Below are 17,119 nucleotides of genomic sequence, written 5' to 3' on the forward strand. Positions count from 1 at the left end.
GGTCGTTCCACAATTGCAGTGCTCTGTAGGAGAAGGAGGATCGGGCTGCTTTCTTTTTGTATTGAGGTAGACTAAATAAAGTGCTAGTACTGGATCGGAGGTTATAGGTGGTGGGAACAGCCGAGGAGAGCATTTTGTTCAGGTAGGGTGGGAGTTTCCCAGAAAAGCTCTTAAACACAAGGCTGGAAAGATGAACGGTGCGTCTGGATTCCAGTGACAGCCAGTTTAGTTATTTTAGCATGTCACAATGGTGGGTCCTGTAATTACATTGTAGCACAAATCGGCAGAACGAGTTATCCAAGCAATATCCAAGGGAGGGAAGAAAAAACACAGAAACACTCCAGAATATGAAACACTCCAGAATATGAAAATGCTAAGTATATTAGCACTGCAACCAAGTGAAAAAATACTACATAGGAATCAAGGATCCCTTACTGAGAGGACAGATTTAGCAAATTGATCAGAATGGCCTGCTCTGACATCAATCTTTTAATTCCTGATGAACGTATTAGCTGAAGACCAAGTGGCTGGCTTGCAAGTGAGTTCAGGAGAGACTCCGGATGCAGCCGCCCAAGAGGATGAAAGGGATTATGAGCTTTGAGACCCACTGGAACCGGCCACTCTGATGATTGATAGGCTTGTATGATGGCGGCCACGATCCATCTGCTAATGGTCGCGTTGGGGGCCTGCATGCCCTTCTTACATCCATAATGAAGAACAAAAACTCTGGGTAGAGTGCCATGGAGCGGTCCTCTCAATATATATATACGAAGACATCTCACTAGATCCAATGAGGAGAGATCCTTACTTCCCTTGTCTCCCTGAGACCCAGATTCCAAAGTTCCAAGAACAATCTCTTCGTTAATATGAAATGCAGAGGTGACTTTAGGTCTGAACTTAGGTACAGTACGAAGGATGGCTCTGTCCCTGTAAAAGATGGTGAAGGGTTCCCTAGCGGACAGGGCAGGAAGTTACGAGACCCTCCTACCGGAAGCCAAGGCAATCAATAAGGCAGTCTTGATGGAGAGAAAATGAAGAGGAATTGAGTCCAAAGGTCAAAGGGTTCAGACTTCAATGCGTTAAGAACCAGAGGCAGAGTCCAAGATGGGGCAAACGGCTTAATTGGAGGTTTTATTTTCAGGACCGCCTTGATGAATCTAATAACGCCTGCATTCAAGGCCCATCTGTGGTCGTTTAAGGCAGACAGAGCCGAAACATGGGCAATTATGATAGGTAACACTGATAACAGATAACACTAAAACAATTATACCTCCCATGCGTCATGTATCTGTTGGAGGTAGTGCCGGAGGGAAATTAACAGAATGTATTTATAAGGATACACATACCCTATGCTATTCTCTCAATGTCATCTTTCAACCCAATCCATCCCCCTTCAACCCTCTTCCCCAACATCGGCATTCTGTCAAGCGGAACATCAGTGGGCATGGTGAAAGGGGCCAATGACGTGAATCACATCACTGGCACAGCCCACATGGATGGACCTGCCTGGAAAAGGGGCAGATCTGTTGTAGAATTAAGTCAGCCGGGCACAAATGCATTGTAACAGATCGCCTGGCACCCCGACTGGGTACCTCCGTTAAAGGATACTCCTAGCGTTTCCTGAGGACTCCAAGCACTCTGGCAGACACCACAATCACCGAATCTGAGAAGCATATAAATCTTCTCAAGCCTCTGAATGCTGTAGACAGTTGAATAGGAACCATATGAATAGGTTTGCACTCCTAGCAGTCAAACTGAAACAGCATGCAATAAATCCTCCCCCAAGAATGAGACGACACTTCACTTTGAGGGTTAAGCAGGAACTCTAGATTTATTCACACACTGTCTTATAAAGGATTCTCCCATGCAAGGGAGGGATTTACAATACACCAATCACACAATGGTTACATTCCACAGATTCCCTCCCCTTAGCCTGGGAGGTAATCCAATTATACATACATTTTAAAACATACTTTTTACCCAACTTTCATAACTCTAAAACCATACATCCAATTACATATTCACAATCAATCCATTCAGGGGAACAACATATCAAAAAATGGCATGAATCAGACCAGGGGTTCAAAAGTTAGTAAAGTATCTTTTAAAAACCCCTGCCAGCATGGCTTTCCGGCCCAGACCAGTTTCAGAGTCTTCTATCCTGGAGATAATTGAGAAGTAATTCAATTATCTCCCAGGACAGAGACAAGACTCCATTATGCACATGGTGAGCACAAAGCAGTAAAATACTATAAAATACACAAAGTCACATTTTATACATAAAACACAAACATGTCACATATCCCCAGATAGCTGGGATATGAGCGCCCAAAACTACCAAATAGCGCTCAGATCCTATTCACACAGTTCAATTGCCATGGAGCCGAAGTCTTTAACTACACGAATGGGCTCCATGGCATAGCTATCTGGGTTAACACATTTACATAAAGTCGGGTCCATAGTCCAAAGGCAAGAGGCGGGCAAGCAGCCCCCTCCAAGGACACGTGGCGAGGTCGGTTTCGCCACATGCATGTCGGGTTACCTGCCAATCATGCTGACCGGCCAACTTAGGGCAAACTATGCAGAAAGTGCTGTTTCACCACCCAGAGCATTTCACAAATTTGTGGTGGACCTAGTATCATTCATTGAGGTTGCCCGAACTTATATTTAGTTTTCCTGAACAGACACGTATCCCCCTGTTCGTGGATGAACAGAACTTGTGAGGTTCCCCCCTTTATTGACTCGGAACAGCTACCACCCCTGGCAGTTAACCGCAATGAAAGGATTAACTTAAGTGCTTTCCCTGGGTGGCCGCCATTTGTTTAACCGAATACATGTGGTCCAGTGCATGGCCAATTTGTCTCCCAAACACAGGCAGAGGAACTTGGTCGTCGAGTGAGTGGAACTCATTGTGGCTACACGTTCTCGCAAACCCCGGCAGAAATGGCACCACTGCCCGTACACTTTCCTGACCATCTACACGAACCAGGGGCTTTGTCAGTGTTCGTACAGGAACCCCTGAAAGGAGACCAGCCATTGCCTAAAAACCAGGGGGAGCGTTCGTCTCTGTTCGTACAGTAACCCCTGAAGGGACCGTCCGCTGCCCTGGATTCTCTGGAACTCTTTTGGGGCATCACTTCGTGGCCGTCCAGTCAAAACCTCAACTGAATGCCGATTCCGTTTCACCAAACCGATCGGTGCGCTTTTTGGATATGTTGGGTGCTCAGACCAGGGCTCTTCCGGGATTTTGGACTTGTGGGGTTCCTGTAATATTTTGCTAGGTTTTTGGGGTGATTCATAATATTTTATGTTACTTCCTGTGTCTGAGAGAGAATTAAGTTAGCCTTCCAAAGACTCATTCTTCCAGACACAGAGACGATGGGGAGGAGTTTGTACTGTACTCCAGGCCCGGACTGGCCATCGGGCACACCGGGCAAATGCCCGGTGGGCCGCGGTGGCCAGGGGCCGAGGCCGGCAGGGGAGGGTCCCAGGATCCCCCCTGCCGGTCTTTGCAGGGCCGGCACTATGCGAGCGCCGGCCCCGCTGTTTGCCACGACGGGCCGGTGGGGAGATCAAAGATCTCCCTCACCGGCCCACTTTCATAGACCTGCGGCTGGGGAGGAAGGGAGGGTGAGAGAGGACCCAGCGGAGCTCTATCTTGCAGCTCCGCCGGGTTACTCTCGCGAGATCCGGCGCGTTGCCATGGCCCGCAGGCTAGAGTTCACTCACCGCTGGACCACCAGGGATGGATGGCAGAGTGCCTGAACCCCCCTCCAACTCACCAGCGTGCCGGTCCCCCCCTCCCAGACTAAAGGTAAGAAGGGAGGGGGGGACATATTTATTTGTTTATTCACCCCAAAACACAATCCATAACATTTACACACAGCACTCTCACACATCACCCTCAGCACTCTCACACACATCATCCACAGCACTATCACCCTCAGCACTCTCACACACATCATCCACAGCACTATCACCCTCAGCACTCTCACACACATCACCCTCAGCACTCACACACATCATCCACGGCAATATCACCCTCAGCACTCTCACACACATCATCCACAGCACTATCACCCTCAGCACTCTCACACACATCATCCACAGCACTATCACCCTCAGCACTCTCACACACATCATCCACAGCACTATCACCCTCAGCAGTCTCACACACACATCACCCTCAGCACTCACACACATGATCCACAGCACTATCACCCTCAGCACTCTCACACACATCATCCACAGCACTATCACCCTCAGCACTCTCACACACATCATCCACAGCACTATCACACTTGGCACTCTAACACAGAGCACCCTCACACACATCACCCTCAGTACTCACACACATCATCCACAGCACTATCACACTCAGCACTCACATACACATCACACTCAGCACTATCACACACATCATACACAGCACTATCACACTCGGCACTCTCTCACACACATCAAACTCAGCACTATCACAAAACACATCACACACAGCACTCTTACACATCATCCACAGCACTATCACACTCGGCACTCTCACACACAGCACCCTCACACACAGCACCCTCACACACAGCACCCTCACACACATCATCCTCAGTACTCACACACATTATCCACAGCACTATCACACTCAGCACTCTCACACACATCACAATCAGCACTATCACAAAACACATCATACACAGCACCCTCACACCGCACCCTCACACACATCACACACAGCATCCATCATACACACATGCTGCACATGCCTCACATACACACATAACCTCCCCAACACACTGCAACACACACATACACAATACTTCCAAACATATGTATGTATATATATATATATATATATATATATTTATATATATGTATGTGTGTATATATATATATATATATATATATACACACACACTACATTCCTGACATACACACTCTGGATCCCCTATACACACACTAGATTCCTTGTAAGCAAACACATACTACACCCCTAAACACACACTCTCTACAAACACTACATCACCTATACACACACACACACACACTTGCTACATCCCCTATACACACATTCTCTACAGCCCCTAGCCACATATGCATTACATTACACCACAAACACAACACGACTAAAACCGACCTTATTACATAATACCACACCACAATCAGCTCACTCTACACACACACAATCCCACAAGCAGGCTCCAAACACATGCACAATACTCTTTCCTGGCCCTTTTGTCTCCTGGTATCCATTTATAGAGACACCAGAGACAAGTTGCAAGGAAACACAGTGCAAGCATGTTATTAAATTTGCTTGCACTGTGCAGAACAAATACAGGGCGTTTTTCTCATGCTAGAGCTCTTTAGCAGAGCTCTGCGCATGGTCTGTCCTGGCCTGCACTTTGAGAGGGGGCGTGTTTGTCGTTAGTGATGACAAAACACACCCTCTCTGCCCCGCCCCCTTCTTAGTGGGCCGCTGTGATAAAAAATGCCCGGGCCGAATTTTTATCCCAGTCCGGCCCTGCTGTACTCTATTGAGACCCCATGCTGGGGGTCTATGCATAAAAAGGCAATTGTGGGACAATAAACCTCAGTTGACTCTCAGAACTTCGTGTTGTCCAGTTATTGTGGTAATGGACTATAATCACTAAACATTGCTTTCTTCCAGCTCCAGGGGATTCCAGCATATTCGATCTCAGGATTGCAGCTCCGCAACACGCTTGCTTTGCGCTTTCTGGGGACAGTTACCTGGTGTCCCCCAGCACCGACGTGTCCACTCCTCTCCTTCCCTTATTACTAGCAGGCAGATGCTTCTGGTATGCAGTCTTAGACAGTATGTGGTGGATGTAGTGAGTGTCGAAGAAAAGGGACATCCCACTATGTTAGAGAGACAGAAGCATCAAGAGTCAGCCAGTCCACACAAGTTTTTTTTCTCTATATCCCTCCTAAGATTCAATACTTAATTCTTTCTGCACAAGTAGTAACATTTTTGTGTTTTTTAATCAATAGACTATTCCATGGGCCTGAAGCCCTATGGTTAATCCAACTCTGGTCACTACAATGATCTGCAGAACTCATAAAGCTTGGAATTTCCCTTTAAGGAGCTGTGTGATTATAATGTCACAGTGCTATTATATCTTCATACTTGCCACAGGCTATAAACAAAATTAATAAAGCTGTAGAAATGCCAAAACAGTAATAAAAAAAAAAAAAGGTGTATGTTTTAGAAAATATTTGTGTCAGCCAGCAATGCATCATCATCAATATTTAATTCTACAGAAGTGAGATCCCTCTAGCTATGTAACAAGGTGTTTGATTTCCAGATAGTTCTATTTTTTTAAGCTGGATACCCACCATGATGAGACATAACGTTAAGAGCACACACTCCCCTCCTCTCGGCGCTCTAGCACTCTCCCGTAGAGACTTGACTCTGTCAGAGCTCTGATATCTGCATTTTACATCTTATATAGTTTGTTTTACCCCGTATTGTGTGATTGTGCTAGCTTCTGCCTGAGATCATTGAGATCGAAGTCTTACATTCAATCATGCACTTAGCAGCTTCTGTTTTATAGTGTTTATTGTGTCTGCATCTTCAACATAAACTGGACATGGGTTTCTCCTTCTATCCCTAGAGACACTAAGTAGGTATTCAATGTATGCAATTTCCTGGTATTACAAATTGTTTCAAGTCATAGATACATAATTACAAATGATCCAAAATCAGAGTTGTCTGGAATACTATCCTGAAATGCTTGTTCATAGTCTCATGGATAACCTTCTCAGTTACAGCTCTCTCTTGTTAAGAGCAAGGTGAATACGCACACAATGATTTAAAGAACTTCACAGCAAACAATGACAGTCTAAAACCTACATGGTATAAACATCGAAAACCATCATAGTGTAAGATGTATAAACACGTTTCGACCAGGGGTCTTCCTCTTGTGCATCTACCTGTCCATGTGCAAATCCTTGTATTTATTTCCCCCCCAACACTCTTTATTGCATCTACATGTGGTCAATATCCCAACTTCCTCCTCTTACCTAATAAGATTCCATCTAGGGGTCCTTCCACCCCTACTAATATGGCAATGTTACCTGTTATTTTCAGAGTCATCAGGTCCTTCCAAGACGGCCATGCGTCTATCTGGTGCCTTGGAAATGCTCCACATTATCCACGCCTCGGTTTCGTGTACCAGTCCGTCAAAGCAAATCATAGTTTCTGTGAGGATTTGACCAATCATACTATTAATTAATTTAATCCACTAGCAGCATATTTGTTGTGGGGAAAGAAGGGCAAGTAAGAGGGGAGTTAAAACATTTCTACAAACATCTTCATACATTAAGGAATATGAAACCTTTAAAAAGGAAAAGGTGGGAAGAAAGAGAATATATATATATATCTGTATGTATGTATAAAGATTGGATTAGCCGTATTAGTCCCGTAGACAAGATGCCAAAATCCCAGAGTGTTGCAATATGCAATGATACCTTTTTTAATGGACTAACATATTATTTCAAAGACAAGCTTTCGAGAGTTTCCTCTCTTCCTCAGATCTGAATCAATACTGATCAATCTGATAGAGGAGAACACTTCAAACAACTGATGTTAGAGAAGGGGAGGGAGGGAGGGAGGGAGAGTGGAGTGTCATAAATAGCAGAAGATGTGCCTGAAAGTGAAAGGTGCATATTGGCTGAGAATATCCAGACAAAATAAATAAGCAGAGGAGAGTCAATAAGAGCAAAAACGGGTCGCAAGATTATTCTGAGAACGGACAGCAACTGAAATAGCCTGCCCTTCGGTGGGTCCCCGCTCAGAACTCAAGCTGGTTTTAGCTCATCTACAGAGAGAACATATCTGACATTACAGAGAGAACATATCTGAAGCATATCAGACTGTTCCCACCCGTATGGGCAGTCCAGATCCGAAATGCCAGCAAGTTCCCTCTGCACGAGAGACACAGCAACCCCAGACGATCGTTTCAGCCTTGTTAGGCATCATCAGTGAGGCATAGCTGATATCTCTCTAGGCACCGTGAGCAAAGGGTCCACGTCTGGATTAAGCTAGTTAAAAAGAAATAAAACACACACACACAAAAAAAAAAAATAACAGCAGAGCAGGGCACTCGAGTATATAGCTGAATATATGTATGTATATAAATTGATCCAATAAAGGTGAAGCGAGACTATTGAAAAAGTACTATATAAGACAGAAAGATGTGGGTTTATAAAAAGTTTTGGTAGTGTGTGAAAAAGCCAGAGTCTACATAAAGTCCTTCATTTCTGGTGATGAAATGTGTGACTGACCATTTTCATCTCAAATGTCTTTCGCTCATGAGAGTCTTTGAAATTCCCTTTAAGAAATTTAATCCAGAGGTTCTGGATGGAGTGACCAGTCTGGGTGAAGTGATGACCTATAGGGGTACAATATTTGTTTTCCTTGTGGTTCTCGACTGAGTGTCTGGGTAGTTTCATTCTGAGATGCAGATTAAGGCCAGTTTCTCCAATGTAGCAACCTTTGTCACACACTGGACACTGTATCATGTACACCACACTTGCTGATGTGCACGAATATGATCCCTTAATGTTGTACGATTTGATTTTGTGTCTGGCTGTGTTATTGCCACATGTATTTTGAGACAGTTTGCAGAGTGATTTGTTGCATCGTACAGCGCCATTCTGTGTGAGCTCCTGTTCTGTGGTCAATTTGCTGCGGATCAATCTCTGTCTCGGGTTAGGTGGTTGTTAGTGAATGCTAGTATGGAGGCTCAGGAAATATTTATTTGAGTGTGAGGTCCTCTGAGATTAACGGTTGTAGATCTTTAATAATTTTACATACTCCTTCTAGAGTTGGGTTCTAGAGGGATTCTTGTTTTGTTTTCCTTTTCTTTGTATTGTACGAGCCTTTCCCGTGATGTTTTGAGGGCAGATTTTATTTTTTTATTTTTTTTGTCCTTTCCTTGCAGCCATTTTGCCTAAATGACTGACAGTGTGCTCAGATGCTGATCTCTGTCTTTTGTGTCAGAGCAAATGCGGTGATATCTGATAGCCTGGCTGTAGATGATACCTTGCTTGGTGTGATTGGGATGGAAGTTGGAACGTGTGTATCGCGAGGCAGACAAGGCATCTGCCTTAGGCGGCACTTTGCAGGGGGCGGCAAAAAAAGTTGCCCCAAAACGCCCAGGCAGATCCCTTGCTTGCCTCGCGTCCTGGGGGGCTCAAGAGCTGGCCGGCTGACCACTTTTGAGCCCCCCCGAGGCTGGCGGCGGGCAGCGGGCAGTGAGGGAGGCACGCGGCACGCTCAGAAGAGAAGATTGAGCTGCACATGGCTTGTGTGGAGGCAGGAGTGCTCGAGCCACGCGTGGATAAGCTAAGTACCACCACATGATCCAAATTAGGAGTTGTCTGGAAAGCTGTAAGCATGATTTAGTTAAGTACAAATTATTAAAATAAAGAATTTCTCAATTTCTTCAATTTTTGACTGTGTGACACTGTCGTTCCCGGTTCTCCCATCAGCATTTCCTATTCTGGAATCGTTTCATTGCCAGTTAGAGTCTGCCAAGATTAATTTCTGAGTTCCCTTTATACTGCATCTGATGGCAAGCTTTTTACTTTGTTAGGGTTCCTGGGCAAGTTACAAGCTGCTAGCACTCAGATATAACTTGTTTCTTTCCTTCATTCCTGGATCATTTCACTTACAAACTCTTCTGTCTCTTCCTGGATGGTTCTTCTTTTTCTTAAACATAATTTCTCCAAACCAGATCTTCTTCTCCTTCTCCTTCGAAAATAGCTCCCTGGTAACTCTCCATTTGGGTCAAAGGATAGAACTTAGGGTGATTGATGGTACATCTGAAGTATAACGCACAATATGGACGTATCATGAACAAACAAATGGGCAATGAAAGAGCATGTTCATTTGATTCGTAATTCAGAGGTACCTGTGCCACGTCAATATCCACAGGTGGAATGCTAGTTAATTACCAACTGTGCAAAAAAAAGGAGAATAAAGCAAAGGACATTAAGATACCGAATAAACCCTTTTGGGTGAAACATGTTTTTGACGATTTTTAATTCATATTGTTTTAGCTGTGTTGAATACATTTCCTGCTTGAAGAATATGGAGGTACCTATTGTGATCCAAAGGATATTGGAAGCAAGAAGTTTGTATGAACTCTAATCAAACACAACTCAACCATTAGAACTGGGAGGAGGGGCTCCTGCTAGGATGGATTTACTTGATATCTTTCTGTTTGTTTATATGGTGTGCACTATAGTGGATCTCATTGTCTTTGAGTGACAGAGGACACTGTAACAACTATTATATTGAATAGGGGTGACCATATTGGGGGCTAAATTCTACCAAGTTAGAGCTAATTTATTACCACTGTATATGTGAGTGTTCTATTTACCTATTTCACTCTTGGTCTTGTGTTAAATTGATACACTATGATTATTCAGAATCTGCATCTGAGATTAGTGTACATGTTCTTAACACTATCCATATGTTTTTGACACATTAGGTGCAGATGTAGATTTAAATCTACACTATAAATGGGACTATACAAAGGACACAAGGTCATACGTTTAGATTGGAAGAAAGAAGATTTAGTCTAAGGCAGAGGAAAGGTTTTTTTTAACCGTAAGAACAATAAGGATGTGGAATTCTCTGCCTGAAGAAGTGGTTTTATCAGAGTCTGGACACATGTCTAAACAGCAACAAGATGCATACTTGCAAAAACAGAATATTCAAGGATATCATTTTTCAACTGTAGGGTAATAGCTGCTTGATCCAAGGATAAATCTGACTGCCATTCTGGGGTCAATAGGGATTTTTACTAGTTTGTTGCAAAATTGGTGCTTCAAACGTTTTTTTTTTTTTTTTTTTGCCTTGTTTTGGATCAACGGCAAAAAACAAACGTGAGGAAGGCTGAACTTGATGGACACGTGTCTTTTTAGCTATGTAACTATGTAAATTGCACTCCACTTAACTACCTGTTTTATATTTGGTTATAGATCATGTGGATTCATATTGCACACGAAGTGTGTATTACCTGGAATAAAAATACGTTGTAAATTATAAATAAATATTCATAGTAATGCTGGAACACAATTGCGGGCAGGGCCGGTGCAAAGATTTTTGGGTACACAGGCGAAGATGATTTTGGAGCCCCCCGTTCCCCCCAAAAGCATCTTCACCTGTGTGCCTCTTAACCTCCCTTTTAAACTGTCTTACCCCCTTTAGTGTCTTATCCCCTATTGTTTCCCCAGTGTGTCTTACACCTCCCTTGTGTATCTCTTACTAACCCCCTTTGTGTGTCTTACTCTCCCAGTCCCTTTGCGTATTTTACTCTTACCAGCTCCTTTGTGTGTTTCTCTTTCACCACCAGCCCGTCTATCTCCCCCCAGCCCCTCTGTGTCTCTTTTTCCTCTTCTCCAACCCCTCTGTGTCTCTTTCAACCCTGGCTCCTTTGTATTTCCACTCACAGGCCCTTCTGTGTGGCACTTTCATCCCCAGCCCCTCTGTAGACTTTCTCACTCCCAGGCCCATCTGTGTGTCTTTCTCCCCCTCATGTTCCTCTGTGTGTCTTTCTCCCCACTCAGGCCCTCCTGTGTGCCACTCTCCGCACCATTTGTTGTGAAACCCTGTCCCTTAGTGTTCCTCTCCTCTCCCTGTCCCTAAGTGTTACTTTCTCCTCCCTCCCTGGGCCTTAGTGTTCCTCTTCCCTCCCCCTTACCTGTCTCTTAATGCCCCCCATTCCCTATAATGTTCCTCCCACCCCCACCCCCCATCTTAGAAGTTCCCTTCTCTTTTAGTGGTCCCCCCACTACCCCAGTGTTCATTTTCCCTTCCCTCCCCTCTACCTTAGTGTCCCCCTTAATGTTCCTCTCTCCCGCCCTACTGTTCCTCTACTCTCCTTATTTTAGTGTTCTTCCTCTCCCTCCCCATAGTGTTCTTTTCCCCCTCCCCTGTCCCTTAGCATTCTTTCTCCACCTCCCCTGTCCCATAGCGTTCTTTCCCCCCTCCCATAGTGTTCCTTCCCCATAGTATACTCCCATAGTTTTCCTTCTCCCCCATAGTGTTCCTTCTCCCCCTCCCATAGTTTTCCTTCTCCCCCCATAGTGTTCCCTCTTCCACCCCATAGTGTTCCTTCCCCCCCCCCCATAGTGCTCCTTCTCTCCCCCATAGTGTTCCTTCTCCTCCCTCCCGTAGTTTTCCTCCCCCCTTAGTCAGGGCCGGTGCAAGGATTTTTGCCACCCTAGGCAAAAAAAAATTTGCCGCCCCCCCATATGTCCTGCCCACCATGTGACATCACAATGCCCCGCCCATATGCTCTGCCATATGGGCCAACGCCAGTCTTCACAAAGTGTCTTTTATCTGAAAAGACAGTGTGTTTACATTAAAAAGCCTACAGGCACAGGCATATAGACACCAGAACCACTACATTATGCTGTAGTGCTTCTGGTGACTATAGTATCCATTTAATGTGAGGTAAATTAGAGATTAGTGCAAATAATAATATATTGGATTGCCTACTTACCACCAGATGAGGACAAGAGGCTGATGATGGGCTCAGTCTGGCTCCACAGGTCTGGTGTAGAAGAGGCTCTCTGGAGACTGTTTTTAACAGTGCTCACAACAATTAACGAACAGGAAGCAGCTCCATTTTTTAGGGCCCCTTACACAGCTCAAGGTCTGGGCCCCAGGGGGCATACGCCTACATGGCCCATCCATGAGTTGGGGATGTTTTATGTGTGCAATTTGTGTAAGGGATGTAGTGTGTTTATAGTGGATGTAGTGTGTGTTTGCGTGTAAGGAATGCATTGTATGTTTCTGTGTGTGTGGGTGTGTGTGTGTGTGTGTGTGTGTGTAAGGGGTGCAAGGTTTGTTTCTGTGTATGTAATTGAATGCAGTGTGTGTCTGTAAGGGGTGCATTAATTATGTAAGAGAACGTAATGGATGTATTGTGTGTTTCGGGTGTGTCTGTGTGTGAGTAGGAATGCATTGTATGTTTCTGTGTGTGTGTGTGTGTGGGGGGGGTGCATTGTGTATGTGTGTAGTGTAAAATAGAGGGTTTGTGGGGTAGGATAGGGACTGAGAGGGGAACAGCTCTTTATTTTTAAAAAAAAAATTCATAGTGCTCTCCCCTCCGGTCAATTATTGATTTCCCCTTCCCTTCTGTCCCTCCGTGTTCTCCCCTTCTGTCACTTAGTGCTCTCCCTTGGCCCCCTGTCCCTCTGCAGTCCCCCCTTGGTGGTCTTCTCAGTCCCCCCCTTAGTGGTCCTCCCTCTCCCAAACCCCTTAGTGGTCCTCCCTCTCCCAAACCCCTTAGTAGACCTTCCCCTACTCCCCCCACCCCCTTAGTGGTAATCTCCCCCCCTTAGTGGTCCTTACCCTCCTCCCCTCTCCTTTGTAGTCCTCCCTCCTTATACCCCTGTGGTGGTCCTTCCCCCCCTTAGTGGTCCTCCCTCTACCAAACCCCTAGTGGACCTCCCCTCCTCCTCCCTCAGTGGTCCTTACCTCCCCACCCCCGTTCCCCCTGTGTTCCTTTACCCCCCTCCCCCAGTGGTCCTGACTCACCCCTCCCCTAGTGGTCCTTACCCTCCCCTCCCCTAGTGGTCCTTACGTCCCCCTCCCCTCCCTTAGTGGTCCTTACCCTCCCTCCCCTCCCCTAGTGGTCCTTACCTTCCCCTCCCCTAGTGGTCATTACCCTCCCCTCCCCTAGTGGTCCTTACCCTCCCCTCCCCTAGTGGTCCTTCCTCCCCCCTCCCCTAGTGGTCCTTCCTCCCCTAGTGGTCCTTACCCTCCCCTCCCCTAGTGGTCCTTATCCCCCCTTGTGGTCCTTACCCACCCCCAGTGGTCCTTATCACGCCCTAGTGGTCCTTATACCCCCCTTTCCCTCCTAGTGGTCCTTATCCACCCCCCTCCCTCCCCTAGTGGTCTTATCCCCCCTCTCCCTCCCTCCCCTAGTGGTCCTTACCCCCCTCCCTCCCCTAGTGGTCCTTACCCCCCCTCCCTCCCCTAGTGGTTCTTATCCCCCCCTTCCCTCCCCTAGTGGTTCTTATCTCCCTCCTCCCTCCCCTAGTGGTCCTTATCCCCCCTCTCCCTCCCCTAGTGGTCCTTATCCCCCCCTCCCTCCTCTAGTGGTTCTTACCCCCCCTCCACCCCTAGTGGTTCTTATCTCCCCCCCTCCTCCCTCCCCTAGTGGTTCTTATCTCCCCCCCTCCTCCCTTCCCTAGTGGACCTTACCCTCCCCTCCCGCCCATGTAGCGTGGCCGGGCGGCACGTAACGCGGGACAGGAACCTCTGTTTCCTGTACCCGGCCGCCGGCGGACTGAAGGGAAGCGCTCACTGAGTGAGCACTTCCTGTCATTCCGCCGGCGGCCAGGTACAGGAAACAGAGGTTCCTGTCCCGCATTCCGCGCCGCCCGGCCATGCTACATGGAGAGACCGGCAGGAGGGAGCGCTCTGCGCCTCCCTCCTGCCGGTCACTCAAACCCGGCCGCCCTCCATGCAGCAGTGCTGCGCCGCCTGAGGCTTGTAAAAGCGCTCAGGCGGCGCAGCATGAGGAGCCACACCGGGCACAGGGATCCGGCGCCCCCTGCTAAGTTGCGTTCTACAGGTGGCGCCGGCCCTGCCCTTAGTGCCCCTCTATCTAAGGTGTGTCACCTACCTTGTAGCATGGCCTCAGTGAGCACTTCCTTTCAATCCAGCCGGGTACAGGAATCAAAGGTTCCTGTACCGCGGTGCGCACTGCTCTGCTCAACCACGCTACACAGAGTGCCTGGCAGGAGGGAGCACTGTGCGCCCACCTCCTGCCAGTCACTCCATCCTAGCGCCCCCGTGCCGCCTTATGGCCTTATGGGCCTGATTGCGGGGTATTGAAGGATTGATAGCATCGGACACAATGAATACACAATGTAGCAGCAACGGCCAGCACTCCAGGGACTTTTAAACTGATGAAAGTTTATGTTTTTAACTGAAACAGTCTGTTTAGGGAAGTTCTTTCCATTTCTGATATTTATATATAAATTTATAATTCAAAATGTTGGTTCTTCGAGGGGAAAAAGCAAGCCTACTCACATGCATGCACAATTGAGTTTACTGACAGACAATCTCATGTGGTACACACAAGTTATCATTATTATTATTATTATTATTATTATATTATTTATATAGCGCCATCAAACTCCGCAGCGCTTTACAATGGGTGGACGCACAGACATGTAGTTGTAACCAGACAAGTTGGACACACAGGAACAGAGGGGTTGAGGGCCCTGCTCAATGAGCTTACATGTTAGAGGGATTGGGGTAAAATTACACAAAAAAGGTAAGGATAGTATTAGACTAGTAACAGTTGCAGAAGAGGAATCAGTTGGCAGCTATTAACAGTTCAATTGATACGCTTTTATGAAGAAGTGGGTTTTTAACGATTTTTTGAAGAAGTGGAGACTGGGTGAGCATCTAACGGAGGAGGGAAGTGGAAATGGAAAGCACTTCCCTAAACAGACTGTTTCAGTTAAAAACATAAACTTTCATCAGTTTAAAATGCTGTTCCTCGCTAAGAGTATCTCCTTGCTTGGAACAAGGTGTGTTTCACACACAAACCCTTTAGATAGCGTGGTTAACCATTTAACTATCACATTACAGCCCTGTTCTTAGTAGCTTACTTTTGTCCACTTAGGTTACATTGAATAACTTCTATAATAATTGTATTCCAGTGTTACATGTCAGTATTAAACTGCAGATATTATTGTTAAATCCTGCTATAGGACGATCTCTGGACATTACAATTTACACAATTTGATTACCTGGAGGCATAATATGCCTCCAGCGTCGCAGATGCGCCTCTAGTGGCTGTCCGGAAGACAGCCACTAGAGGCTGGATTAACCCCAAATGTAAACATAGCAGTTTCTCTGAAACTGCTATGTTTGCATCTGAAGGGCTAAAAACATTTACAGTTTTTTTTTTTTTGCAGGGGGGTGCCAAGAACAGGATCCACCCCGGGTGCCAAATGCTCTAGGTACGCCCCTGCCCTGCACACAAGCTCACTACAGACAGGCTCACTGACACACACTTACAAGCTCACTTACTACCAGGCACACAGACACAAAATCACTGTCATGGACGGAAGCTTACCCGGCACTGACAGATTTGGGAGCAATGGTAGGCGAAGTTAATACTTTCTGTCATCTTGATGCTTGAGCAAGCAAGGCATGTTTGCGGGGCAGAGCTTATGTGCAGGAGGCAAGGCTTGATTCAAGGAGTGGAGCATGTGGAAACTGTGAACGGAGAGTGACAGTGCTCCCTCCACCCGCCAGCAACCTAACTTCGGATGCACCAGCCCCCAGCACCTCCCTCATTAATTCCCTCGGACTGAAAAAAATGTTTTAAAGGGCATTCGTGTAATGATTAGGGCTGTCTGTCAGGTGCCACGTCCCACTGGGAAATTTCCCTGTATCCCGGTGGGCCAGTCCGGCACTGTATGTATGGGTGCACTTAAACAGAAAGCAGGGAATTGCGGCAGAATTAACACATTGTAAAAGTGCCAAAATGGCCTTGGTCACAAACGTATCACGTCTCAAACAAGCCTTGGTTCTTAATGGGTTAAATAAACACTGTAGCTTTAAGAGTACAAACACGTATTGCTAGTACTATAGTGTTCTATTCCCTAGTTACATGTAACCTCACTTACAATTAAAAAAAAAGGTTATACTTACCTATTTTTCCGGCGCCACATCACAGTTTCTATGTTTCTAACTGACATCATACAAATTAAAAGCAGCAACAGACCTGGCAGCTGTCAAATCCTCCTCATGCGAAGTTATCTTATCTACCGATTCTTCTTCAGCTTCTCGTCCTACGATGACTCACATAGGAAAGCATTAAATCAAATGAGGTCCTACGAGCAGCAATTGATCATGTTTGACTTCCTCATGGACTTCAAAAGTCACAAGACTGCGTGAAACTCGGTCGCTACAGTGGAAGCGTAGACAGCCACAAGGAAGAGAGCCCCTAGAGTTGTTGAGATGAAGTGGTCTGGGTGCCTTTAGTGATTGTTAAGAAACACTATAGTGTCAGGAATAAAAACATGTAGTCCTGACACTATAGTCCTGACGTGGCTGTTTAAA

At 46.2% G+C, this 17,119-nt stretch overlaps 1 protein-coding gene across 1 annotated transcript in view; it reads right to left on the minus strand.

Moving 5' to 3' along the window:
- Positions 1–17,119, minus strand: part of LOC134586094 (uncharacterized) — a 65,186-nt gene that overhangs the window by 34,011 nt on the left and 14,056 nt on the right. The window contains exons 5-6 of the mRNA XM_063441603.1: positions 9,970–9,972; positions 7,087–7,210 (exon numbers count right to left, since the gene is read on the minus strand). Of these exons, the coding sequence (XP_063297673.1) occupies positions 7,087–7,210; positions 9,970–9,972 (127 nt within the window). The remainder of the gene's footprint in view (positions 1–7,086; positions 7,211–9,969; positions 9,973–17,119) is intronic.

This window comes from Pelobates fuscus, chromosome 2, assembly GCF_036172605.1.
Source record: "Pelobates fuscus isolate aPelFus1 chromosome 2, aPelFus1.pri, whole genome shotgun sequence".
Taxonomy (NCBI): domain Eukaryota; kingdom Metazoa; phylum Chordata; class Amphibia; order Anura; family Pelobatidae; genus Pelobates; species Pelobates fuscus.